General features: G+C 34.8%; 1 protein-coding gene across 8 annotated transcripts in view; it reads right to left on the reverse strand.

Annotated features, from left to right (window-relative positions):
• RYR2 (ryanodine receptor 2) overlaps positions 1 to 12,327 on the reverse strand; it is a 434,903-nt gene that overhangs the window by 115,757 nt on the left and 306,819 nt on the right. For all 8 annotated transcript variants that reach the window (XM_087777049.1, XM_087777051.1, XM_087777048.1 and 5 more), the window contains 7 exons: positions 11,181 to 11,301; positions 9,726 to 9,895; positions 8,561 to 8,781; positions 7,140 to 7,230; positions 3,869 to 4,009; positions 2,876 to 3,039; positions 494 to 572 (listed from right to left, as the gene is read on the reverse strand). In XM_087777049.1, coding sequence (XP_087633175.1) covers positions 494 to 572; positions 2,876 to 3,039; positions 3,869 to 4,009; positions 7,140 to 7,230; positions 8,561 to 8,781; positions 9,726 to 9,895; positions 11,181 to 11,301 — 987 coding nt within the window. The remainder of the gene's footprint in view (positions 1 to 493; positions 573 to 2,875; positions 3,040 to 3,868; positions 4,010 to 7,139; positions 7,231 to 8,560; positions 8,782 to 9,725; positions 9,896 to 11,180; positions 11,302 to 12,327) is intronic.

Here is a 12,327-nt window from a genome sequence, read left to right on the forward strand (position 1 = left end):
TATATTATCTACACATAATGAAATGAATTATGTAGCATGCCATCTTTTTGAAAATTAATGATTACACAAAGCTAACGTTTCAATTAATTTTTCTTTTAAATATTTATATAGAGTAGAATACTGTGCTACAGTTGAGAAACTAGTTTTAATACTGGCCACACAAACTGCACAAAGGAATAAAAAAACCTAAAGAGGTTTTTTGGTTAAAAAATTGAAATTTCAAGTCAATAAAACTCTTAAACAATTAGCAAGTATATTTACTCAAAAGTCAACAATAAAAATAATGAAATGATGAAACACCATTTTGAAATACTCAGGTGCACTTACAGAACCTTTCACCCAAATGCATTTCAAGAATATATAGGTTTGTATCTTACCTAGGTACCAACTTGTAGTGTTATGAAAAATAATAATATTCAGAGTAAAATATTTAAAGATGAAATGGATTCAAATAAAAATTCTGATTTTGTTTTAACAGGAATATAGATTTTACCTTTTCCATTGACCATTTGTCATGAGAGTGCTCTGCATATTTGTTAATGAAATATTCTAGCTTTTCAGGGATTGTAATGCTGAAAGTCAAGAGAAAAACAGACATTACATCACACATGTTAAAACATGAATGCTTTTGTTTTGAAGAAAACTTCCAAATAAATAATTAGTAGTGCATACATCCATTCAAAGCATCTTACTGTGCTCTGCTTCCTCACATACAGTTTGCTGCAAGCCCCAGTTAAATCAAGGAAAAAAAATCTGAGTTGTTTAATGGGCACTGAATGAGAACCACAGCTGCTATAGGAATTTTACTTCTTCAACACACACGTGCAGGGAAAAATCAATAATGATACCGAGCACTCATGCTTTTTGTCCAATATTTCTATTACTAACATTCATTTTCTTATGATTGAAGACATAACTATGACCCATGGTTTCAGAAATACGGTGGCAACTTATTGCACATGTCCATTATAAAGTAAGTGTACTAACAGTCCTTTTTGAAACACGTACTCTATTTTAGATATTCCTATAAATTTTTTTATATGCTTGAAGCACTATAACTTATGACAACTCAAAAGTTATATGCTCAAGGCTTTATTTTCCAACACCCCAGTGAATATTAAAAATATTAAAATCCTTATTAAAAATAGAATAAAACGCAAATAAACACACTAGCCCTTCAACAGGTGTACAAGACAGTGCAGCGGTTAAGGTTTCTTAAGCAGTAAAGGAAAAGCAGCTATCCTTAACTGTCAAACAAGCACTAGAGACAGAATCCTCTTCCAAAAATAATTTATCAAATACCAGTATTTTTCTGCATCTGCATTCCTATGAATGAAAGGAAATAATTGCTTCTTGATCACTTATGAAATAGCAAAATCTTCCCTCCTAAGACAAAGAATTTTGGCAGCAAAAGTGTTACAGTGCCATCTACTGCAAAGTAGAAGAGTCTGGTTTTTAATCTTCCGTCATAGAGTGGGTAAAAGCAGAAATGTAAACCAAAATTATGTCAGAGTTACAGTTTGCAAGAGCCTAACCACACACAAAGGTCAGAAAATATTCATCCAGCATGGTCATCAGTTTTTTTATTGTTTGGAAGCCTGTATTTTGAGGGGAACTCTGCTAATGGTATACTACTTTGAATAATTTCAGAAATGCAATAAACTGACAAGTATAATAAGGTCATATTATCTATAGCTTCATATAAACAGGTCTAGGACTAACAAGCAATGCGATGCAGGATTTGCATGTTAAAATAATATAGGATAGGTTGGAAGTGACACTGACAAAAGTAGTGCTTTCTTTGTCTTGAATCATTGCAGAACTGTTGACTCCTATGGCAATAAGGTGACTGATGATTTAGGTAATGTTAAGTAACATTTTCTGAGTTTTTCAAATATATTCTGGCTAGCTACAATTTTCCTCTGAAATGACATCAGATAAAGTCATCTTCGATTAGCTAAATGATAGTATAATATCCTTACTAAATTTTGTTAAATTTTCATATATCTTAAATACACCTTAGACAAATGAATTTTAATGGTCACTAATGTGATTTCTATATTCCAGTCTAGATTATGGCTTTTACTACCATATTTCGATGTGCATACATGTACAAGTATGCTGTAACAAAGGTATCAATCTACTGACAGCATTCTGTGTTCTCAGTGTTAATACAGACAGAAAGCTCACAAAGGCAGTTGAAGCAAATGTCTTAGAAGTGGCATTTTTCAAGACATAGTGCATAACCACACTGCTATAAGACTATTCTATACAAAGAAGAATTGGCTGTAGTCAAAAATCAGGGCACAAAAATTCCATTCGGATATGTGTTTTGTCTGGCTAATGTACTTAAAAGAGCATGTCAGAGTCTGACAGCCTAGAGAGAATGAAGATCTTTCTGCCCAATTCCCCATTATTCATAGTAAAAAGAGATTACAGGAATGCATGATCATCGTCATTTTCTATAGGTTCACTGTCATTCACACACAATGGAATCAGTGTTTTGGCATATGTTAATAATGACAGGGATATGTAGGCTAGTCTACATTTTCTGCTCCTAAAAACATGCTCGTTTGTTTGCAGCAGACATACAAAGGTAACGGGACAGTTCTATCTTCACTCTGAAAATGCATTAAAAATGTTCTAGGTTGACCAAGAAAATAGTTATGTAACTGGATATTTATTGCTTTATATGATTTAAAATAAATACATAAATAAAAAAGTAATATAAAATTAAGGTCTCCATTTTATCTAGAAGATAAGCGTCCAGAAGAGAATAAAGGCTGTAAGTTCACACCATACCCAACAACAGACTCCATCCCTCTTTCACACATTCATGATAAAAAAAAATAGTCGCAACAAAATAATTCCTTACTTTGATGTATCAACAGGTTGAGGATTAAAGTTCCCATCTGAATCCATTGAAGACTGTTTTTCCATCATATTGACATAATTTGATTCCATATAGTCTGGAGGTAAGGCCCCTGCAACTGCACTCAAACAAGGCAAAGCCAATTTGAACAGTTCTTGTTCATACTTCTGTGGAACACACAGGGGATACAAAGCGAGTAGTGAATGGAAGCTATCAACATCACTGCTGAAACTGATATAGCTGTATGTGAAACCAAGCAGCCACAGAATGGCTTTCTTACTCAATGTGAAATTGAGTTTTTGTTCTGAAAATAAAGGAAACTGTCTAAAGCATATTATACACTATAGATAAAGCTAGGATCAAGTCTTGCTCTTGCTGAAGTAAACTGGAAAAGTATTGACTTCCCTGGGAGCAACACTAGGCATTTTTCAGATGTCTGGGAAGAGAACATAGCACAGGAATATGCATAGCATTTCTAAATACCTAGATTTGAAATGAAACGAAACTTATGAAATTTTAAGCAGGTTGATTAACAATACTCACAGAATGAACAATAAATACATACCAAGGTGTATTATTAAACTTTTGTCCAACATAAAATTGATTCAAGGGTGATGAAACTACAACTACTAAGCAAAGGTCTATGCTCTTGGTTTAAGGAAGGATAGTGTGTGAGGTAGAAAAGTGCAGCTTTCAGTCACCTGCAAATGCTTGAATTTGCTTTTAGGGCTCTGAAGTGTAGTTGACCTGTACAGATACACCTCAAGATTACTTCATTAGCTATATATATATATATTTTTTTATGAGCAGACAAAATAGTATATCTATGTTAAATCAGAAGCTATAAGAGTAAGATTTAAATTTACTAAAGCCTATATTTTCCCCTTTAAAGTGGATAATACAGTGTTGCTAAACGCTGGGTAAAATGACAGATTAAAGAAAAAAGGTTACACAGTAAGGCTTTTACAGTAGTAGATTGATATTAAAATGATTTACCTTTTGAGACAAAGCATCAAAAATACCCCAGAACAACTTTCTGGATAAATGAAGTTCTTCTTCTGAGGCAGCACCAAAGTTACCCCATCCACCTGGCAAACAATAGTACTTCCAGCATCTTTCATAATGATTTGTCAGCAACTAAAACAGAACATATTTTGAAAGCCAATAAAATAGAACTGTTGATGTTCTTCCATTCTGGCACGCGACCATTACACAGACACTGCCAGAAAAACTTCTAACTTTTATCAAGAAGCCATGTTGTGTATCTATTCCTTAAATCATTGGTGGATATACACACAGAATGAGCAGTTCTTTCTTTTAATCTTAGTGGCACATGCAAAAAGCATGTGACAGAGGATAATTTTCCCCAACACCATAGGAACTCTGACAGCTCAGCTGAAGACAAGAATTCACCTCCATCTGTGTGCCTCTATTCCAAACACTGCTGCTTGGTGGATACAATAGTAGAACCACGATTTCACCTAGTTCCCAATTATTATTTATATGTCTCAGAGCTATTCACCAATAACTCCCAGTGTGACTCATCGCTTCTGTGAGTTGTAAAACCAGCTATCAGTCTACCGTCCTGCCCTCTATTACAATTGGCAGAGGAGCTTTGTCCTCTCTCCCTCTCTTTCATTAAATACTTATTTCAGGGATGCTTTCCTCTTATGTGGTTAGAAGACTGCAGATTATCTGGGACTCAAATGGTGTAAGGACCTGCTACTGGGTATTTGCCAAACTAAAACATCACAAATTTTGTGCTTAATGTGTCCTCTATGTCCCTGAGTCACAGACAAGGAGAGGAAAAATTAGTTGTACATCTGTCAGTAAAGGCAATCCCAAACAAAATACTTCTGGCAATGGCAAAGTATGAAAACCTAGTCCTACTCGGGGACAGACTTCCCTAAGGAACAGAATGATCTAAAAAAATTTAGCTGGAATTTTAATTCAGAATTTATTTTAACAGTTCCTCAGAGAAAAAGAAAATTGTTTCAACATCATTTTGCAAAGCATGTTGGCAAAATATTACAAGTCACAGTCAGTAAAGAGTTGACAGGCTTCCTTTTTTTCCAGTCAGAACAAATGCCAAGATGGAAAAATGCAGATATTCATAAATTAAATTTGCAGAAATAAAGACAGGTTTTTTTTTTTAAAAAAAAACCAGCCCTGATGTGTAGAAGTATATTTTGATAACCCAAAATATAATCTCAGTACAGCAGATGATTAAAGAAAAAAAGGAGAGAATAACTTACATGCATATATAATATAAAAAGACAGAAGTTTTATCATTCATGTAGAACAACAGGAGTCTCAGAAATTTAGACTAAGAGTTTAAGATGTATTTGAAAATACTTTTTTCAAAATAAATTCTATTACACAATGGCCAGACTTCAGGTTTGCTTTTGGACAACATTGAGTGCTAATATATATGTATATATTCTTAAATCTAGCCAAGAGTAAAGGCAGGCTTACTCTTAAAGAAGTCCTTGATAAGGCACTTAATATGATTTAAGAGGAAATAAAAACAAGGCAGCCCTGTTCGAGGAAGTTCACACCGAATTATACAGGAAAAACATCACAATTTGAATTCACATGCTGCCTAAACTGAGGTAATTTTTAATTGTAGAAACCAGCGAAAGTATTCACAGTAGATAGCACTCTATTCTGATTTAGCCTTCATGATTTCCTCCTCTCTTCCCATTCAAAATTACATTTTCAGATGCATGATTAACTTGGAGCTGTCTCTTTAGACTACTGTAACTTGTTTGCTAGCACAAGCCCATAAGGAATATGTATGGTACTTCCAAATCAGAAACACATTAGTAGATATAAGTAGGAGTCCTTTGTTAAATCACTGAAAAGCAGTTTACTGTTGGTGAAACCTTTGAAAAGTTCTAGTTCTATCTTCAGATAGAGAGTTCACTTTCCTCAGAAACTCCTGTTACTTCTTTAGGTATCAATGAACAAATCACTTGCCCATGTCAATACTATGGTTCTCTTCATATCTGTATTCTCCCAAAGCCTGACTTGCCAGAAGGATCTAGTTATTTCCTTACCGTTCAGTTCAGCAATACGGGAAAGTCACTGTAGTCAGGACTCTCAGGATCAAAAAACCTGCTGTCCTAGATCTCAGGGAGCTGGGGTTGTTCCCCCCCCCCCCCCCCCCCCCCCCCCCCCCCAAAAAAAAACACCATAGCTAAGCAGGGAGCACCAAGTTACTATTTGGTTTTTGCAGCACATAAAATGTCATAATACATTAGAAAGGCCCCCTTCAGGGCAGTATACTAAATTATCAACTGCTTTTCTTACACATAGGCACTAAAGAATGGCTGCTCCAGCATCTTTAGTTTGATTGAGCACTTCTTGGGGGACACAACCAAATTATGAAGTCCTTGGTAGGCGAAAGGACTCTGTACCTGGCAGTGGGTCCTGACTCTGAGACTAATGATTTAAATTCCTCATCTGAGGTCAGAGACCATAACCTGGCTAGTAGAAGCATGCATAATTCTGAGGAGTATTTTGGCAAAGAAATAAGATGTAAAATGCAATTAATCCTGATATATGGCTTTTAATGCATAAAAAAATATTAAATAAGAAAAGATTAAACATCTTGTTCAAAGTTGTGGTGAGAAAGCATTAAAATGGACTGCTGAAAAACAGCAGCAGGTAAGGCAGGAAATGATACATTTCTTAGAACTGCCAATGAAATCTGAGGAATCTTTAAGGAATGTGTCATCTCAGAAAGGAAAAAACACATTTTTCTTGTGCATCAGGAATCGGAATCAAAAGATATGGAGAAACCTTTGGGGGCTGAAAACAAAATGGAATATCATTAAAAACCGCGTATTGCTTAGATTTCCAAGCACAAACCACAGAAAAAGAGTTCGTTTTCCAAGAGCAGGGAAAACCAACACAGAGGACAGAAGTAAGGCTGCACACAGATTAGCAATTGCTATCTTCCTTTGTGCGCTGGATTCTGCCCCCTGCCCCCAGGCGTTTTTCTATTCTGTTTCCACACGGGCTTAAAAAAAGAGAGATAATTAAAGGAGAAGCGGACATCAGACACAGACTTAATTTCATATGGATGGATGTAAATTAGACTGAATTCCTGCTGAAGCAGCAATTTATCTTTAAGAACTATAGTCTTAGATTATTGCAGAGTGAAGATAAGGTAACAAAAAAGATAGAGAATATACTCCATGCAAGTATTTTCTGTCGTATTTTGTTACAAGGAATGCTGTTGAATATTAAAATATACTCTTACCTTGAGAGGCATCTTTGCATGTTCATTTAAGAGAGGAACATCAAATACTAATCTTCTCAGCAAATGCTGCATCATGGAAGGCCGCAACTGCCTAAACGCAGACAAACCATTTCAAAAGGGTGTACCAGCATAGTTTCATGTAAATAATTAATAATCAGATTAAAGCAACCTGTCAGTTCTAGGCCATTAAAATTCTTCAAATTCATAAAGTAATAGGATTTTGCTTGTGGCGCTAAAAAATGTGTCCAAAAGAAAGCAAACAAGTGCATACCAAAGAAAACCTTCTGAACAAGCTGCAAATCAACTGCTTTAAAGAAGAAGAGAAAATATCTGATCTATAAACAGAGAAGATCAGGAAAAAAATACTGAATTTTGATATTATGTATTATGATCACCATGCCCATGAGAAAAGGCTGTAACGTTAATTTCTTGTAATATATCTCAATGGCTCTTAAAAGTACCCTAGAAACTAATAGAGATATAAAAGCACAAACTCTTTAGATGTACTAAACAAGACACACAGCAGCGGGCACCAACTGGAAGGACAGAAGAAATAGGTATAGCATGTATGTTAGAATGGCATGGACATTAAACCTTTCCAGATAAATAGCAAACGCTGGTCTATTTTATTGGTTCTTATGAAGGTAATATACATACAAATGGTCAATGTGATATATTTTACAAAGAAATGCTATACAGTACTTTTTTAAAGTACTATAACTGTCTGTCATTTCTGAACACACTTCCATATTATGCAAAAAAAAATTATGGTGAAATATTAAAAAAAAACTCTGGTGCTTGGAAAGCCTAAACATTGCTAACTTTAATTAGAAATTGAATTCATAAGTGCCTAGTCAACTTCTGATAATTGAGCCTGTAGGCTTATAAAAAAATTGGATAATAATCAACTGGTTTTGAGACTGCAGATACCCAGACAAAATTTGTCCCATAGGTGTCAATAATGAGGTATAACAATACTAGTCATTGATTAGGATTTCAAATGTAACACAACATAAATAAACCTCTCCATAGAACTGTATAATCTACTGATCAATACTGCATTGATACTGCAGTATCAACGATACTGCCAATCTGTACAGCTAAAAGTATTTAAATGGCACTTCAGTGTATGCACAATTCCACATTTCTAGAGCTTTGTCCTTTTGCAGTACGTCCTCTTAGTTAATCGCCAAGGTTTTAATTTTAGAAACTCGCTAATAGCAAAATAACTGAGGACTGCATGGGAGTGATTAATAAAGTTGCAAATTGAATACAGCGTATTTAAAAATATCACAATCATCTGCCAGAAAAAAAGTATCTTAATTATGCTACTGGTGGCATAGTTCTGCATTGCTGTATCACAAATATCATAGGTTACTTTATCAATTAGCATTGCTGTACAGCCAGGAGTATTTTCTTACCCACAGATAGACAGCAAACACTCTTCAATAGAATCTCGCTGAGCTTTGGTAAGAGAGCATCCCTTTGAGAGTCTGTACACAGTATGTAATAAGGAATCGATGAGGGAAGCATGGTGCTCTGTGCCAGCAAAAAGAGGAGCACATCTGGTCAACAGAGGCAAGACTGCTGTGCAAAGGTATCGATTCAGAGCCAAAGCCATATCCGTAGCACTTAAAGCAGCCTATGAATTAAATGGGACAGAAATTAGATTTGTCTCAACAATGTTGTTACAAATGAAAAGAACTTGTTTGGTTTTCTTTTGTAGTAGTTATAAAGAGGGTTATAAAGATGAGAGAGTAGTTATAAAGATGGCTTTTGTTTTGTTTTTAATGAATGAAAACATAAACACTAAAGGTAGCCATTCTAACACAAAACAAGTTTCAAGACTATATTAAAGAATGTCATAATTGCTTAACAGAACACTCCAAAACCAGGTAATACCAGTCAAGTCTGCATTTACAAAACTCAGTACGTTTCTGTATTATGATCAAGTCCAAGTTCCAAGTGAGGAAAGAATCCTCACCTGCTCTTTCTTAAATAACAACATAATTATTTTCAGAAAAATGTTGACATAAAAGGTCAAATAAGGAATTCAAAGTCCATGTCTTAGCCCTCACATGAGCTCTCTAAATCTGAACTTTCTGGACCAATCCAGCTAAGAAAACTTAGATGGAAATAAGACTTACAGAAAAAAAGGCACCAATTTTGTGGAGGAACTAAAACAAACATTTAGTGATTTCCTAAATAACAAGGTAGGTGTCCCTAACAAGTGCACAGAGATGAACATTTTCCATATATCTCTGGAAAGAGGCTCTCAAGCACATGCTTCATTGGCAGCTTATCTGGTTTTGATTCCATAGAACAAGCTCAGAAAGTCTCCTGGGGAAAGGCATTGCATCTCTTGGATATCAATGGGAGCTCTTATAAAGTGAGCATCATTCTGGAGAATGCTTCTTCACTGTTCTTCAAGTATTCTCAAAGCTCAGCAGCAACAGGCAACTCATCCAGCATTTGAGAAATGCAGAAGACAACATGAAGAAATAAAAAATGCTTTTTTGAGGGATGAAAAACACGGCAGTGTTCAGTAAGATAACAGAACCGAAATAATAAGACTTAAACCCTTACCGTATCTAAAGAAGCAGCAGCACGAAGATCTGGCAGAAAGCCAACTTCAAGAAGGTGTAGAAGAAAATCTTGGTCCTCAATTCCATAGACCCTGTCAAGGAACAAAACCATGGCTGCCTTGTGATCTGGGCAAAACCCCGCAGACATGTCAGGTTCCACCACAGTACCATCTAAAAGGAAGAAATAAGACTTCAATGACAAGGATCATTCTTCACCAGCAGACTAGGCAGTCATGCTACTACTTGTCAGAGGTTTTGAGTCTCTGTTCATATCTAAGCATCTTCCCCATGGTTTTGTTAGACAAAGGCAACGTATTTGTAGTTAACTGAAAAAGAAAGCAAAAGGCAAATTCTACCCAGATAGACCTCAAAGTCCATACATGCTTTTCTGTTCATGCTTTGTGTATTAAGGGATTCTTATCAGTTGATATTCTAATACGATTAGGTACCAAAACATACTAATTCATCTACAGAACTACCTAGCTCTTACAAGAAGCAGACAGAAAGTAAAAAATACAATAATTCTACATCAAACACCCCAGGAATGCAGCACTGGTGAGCATATCTGTAATGTGTGACAATGAATTAAGATTGTGCTGAAAAGTCCTCTGTATCTGAAAACTTCTGAAATATCTGAAAGGAATTAATTGAAATATTTTTCAATTTTGATAGTTTCATTTTCAAAACCAAATAAACAATTCTGTATCTATGAGCCGTACTCTATGCTACTGAGATATCACCTATAGATCTATCACTATTTAGAATATAAATAAATAATGGTGTAATAGAATGATTGATCTTTTTATCTCTTCTACTGTAACCTATTGGGCATTCTTGTGCTCTAAGTCCCTAGACAATCCATGTTGCAGTTATAATGTTCTATCTCCAGATGCCCAAAAAAGAAGATGTAATTCCTTTCTCTTTTAGACTAATGCTCACATAACTCCCACTATTGCAATCAATTCTATGTAGGTAGAAAACACAAAGAAATGCATTTGCGTATGTATGCCACACCTATAACTTCACCATAGTTGCTGAAGAACAACTCTGGTGTCTTAGCAAGATCTGCTAGAAACAATTGATAGGGTTACAATGGCAAAAACTTAAGGATTATGTTATCAAGAAAAGAGACTGCAATTTTTAAAAAATATTTTAGAAAAACAGAAAGTATGCATTTTTAAATTTCTTTTAAAAGTTGTAATAGATTTTCATGATTCAATTTACATGAATGGGATTTACATCAGTGATTTAAGTGTACACAGAATAATTGCCTATAGCATGCAGAAAAATTTTTGAAACATCTGAAATCCACATGATTTCTCTTCTAATTCACATAATAATAGTTTAATTTCTATAACATTTTTAAATACTGAGAGAAGGATGAGTATCAATATGTCATTAAATTACAAAACATAAGAATGGGATGGGAGAAAAAAGGGTAGCATAATCATCTTACCTTTAGCTATGGTTGGCATGTGGAAAGGAATACTAATTACTCCCACCAAATCTTCCAGTGGAATTAAAGACCGCAGAATTGATCTGATTCTAATGGCTTCCCCTTTACCAGCATGGATTAGCTAAGGAAAAGACAAATAAAAAATTAACAAGGTCTTCTTTTCATCTTCTATATGCGTTCATGTTCTGAAAACTTCCTGAACCATAGACACACACGAACCACTGCTCTCAAAATCACATTATAATTAATAATGTAGGTTTCACATAATCTGTGTTCATTTGCTGTATTTTGGATGCAAATGTGCAAAGTCTAGAAATCTAGATGTTTGGTTATTAAATAAGACTAAGCCCATTTTCAGAATGAAATGTTAGGTAAAATAGGTGAACAAAGCATTAAAATGTAGCACATGGCAGGAGGGGAGGGGGGGAGCAAAAGCAGATTTTCAGATTAAAAAAGCCAGTTTTTCTCTCCTGGCCAAATAACAACACTTTCAGGTATCCCGGTTGTTTTAGTTTTGTTTTAAAAAAGGCAGCGAGACAGGGAGAAAATAAGACAATTTTTTTTAATCAAACAAAACAGATATTCATACACTGACATTATATGGATATCTCTCTTCTTTCTCAAGTTATCAATCTCTGCACAAATCTGATACTGATCTATACTGATCTATATGAGTTAGGGCACGTTTCAGGGTGAAATGAGAAACTATGCATAAATAAGTAGAATTTCTGGAGAACAGGAAGGTATTTTGAATTGTAAACAACAAATATTTTCAAATAGTTTCAAGCTCTTAGGAACTAAGAGGTAAGGGCTTGATTTTTATAGTGTGAGTGTCTAATTCTTTGTATCTAATGGCTGAAATAGTGACATCTTAGCTTTGAGAAGGTTTGTCAGTGTAAAATAAAGACTTTGAGATACTGATATATATGTCCAAGGACAATGCTTATTCCTACATTTTTAAAAGTATTTACTCTTTTATATGCAATTTAAACAGTCTGTTTAAATAAGTATATGAAGAGAGTAAAACCATGGTTAAAAAAAAAAAAAAAAATCGCTCTACACCATCACAATAAATAGGGAAATTTGAGGAGTTTGATGGTCACAATGGACAACCAAACAATATTCATGACAGAATGTTATTGAAGAC

This window comes from Nipponia nippon, unplaced genomic scaffold (genome assembly GCF_047370975.1).
Source record: "Nipponia nippon isolate SJK-2023a ecotype South Korea unplaced genomic scaffold, ASM4737097v1 scaffold_4, whole genome shotgun sequence".
Classification (NCBI taxonomy): Eukaryota; Metazoa; Chordata; class Aves; order Pelecaniformes; family Threskiornithidae; genus Nipponia; species Nipponia nippon.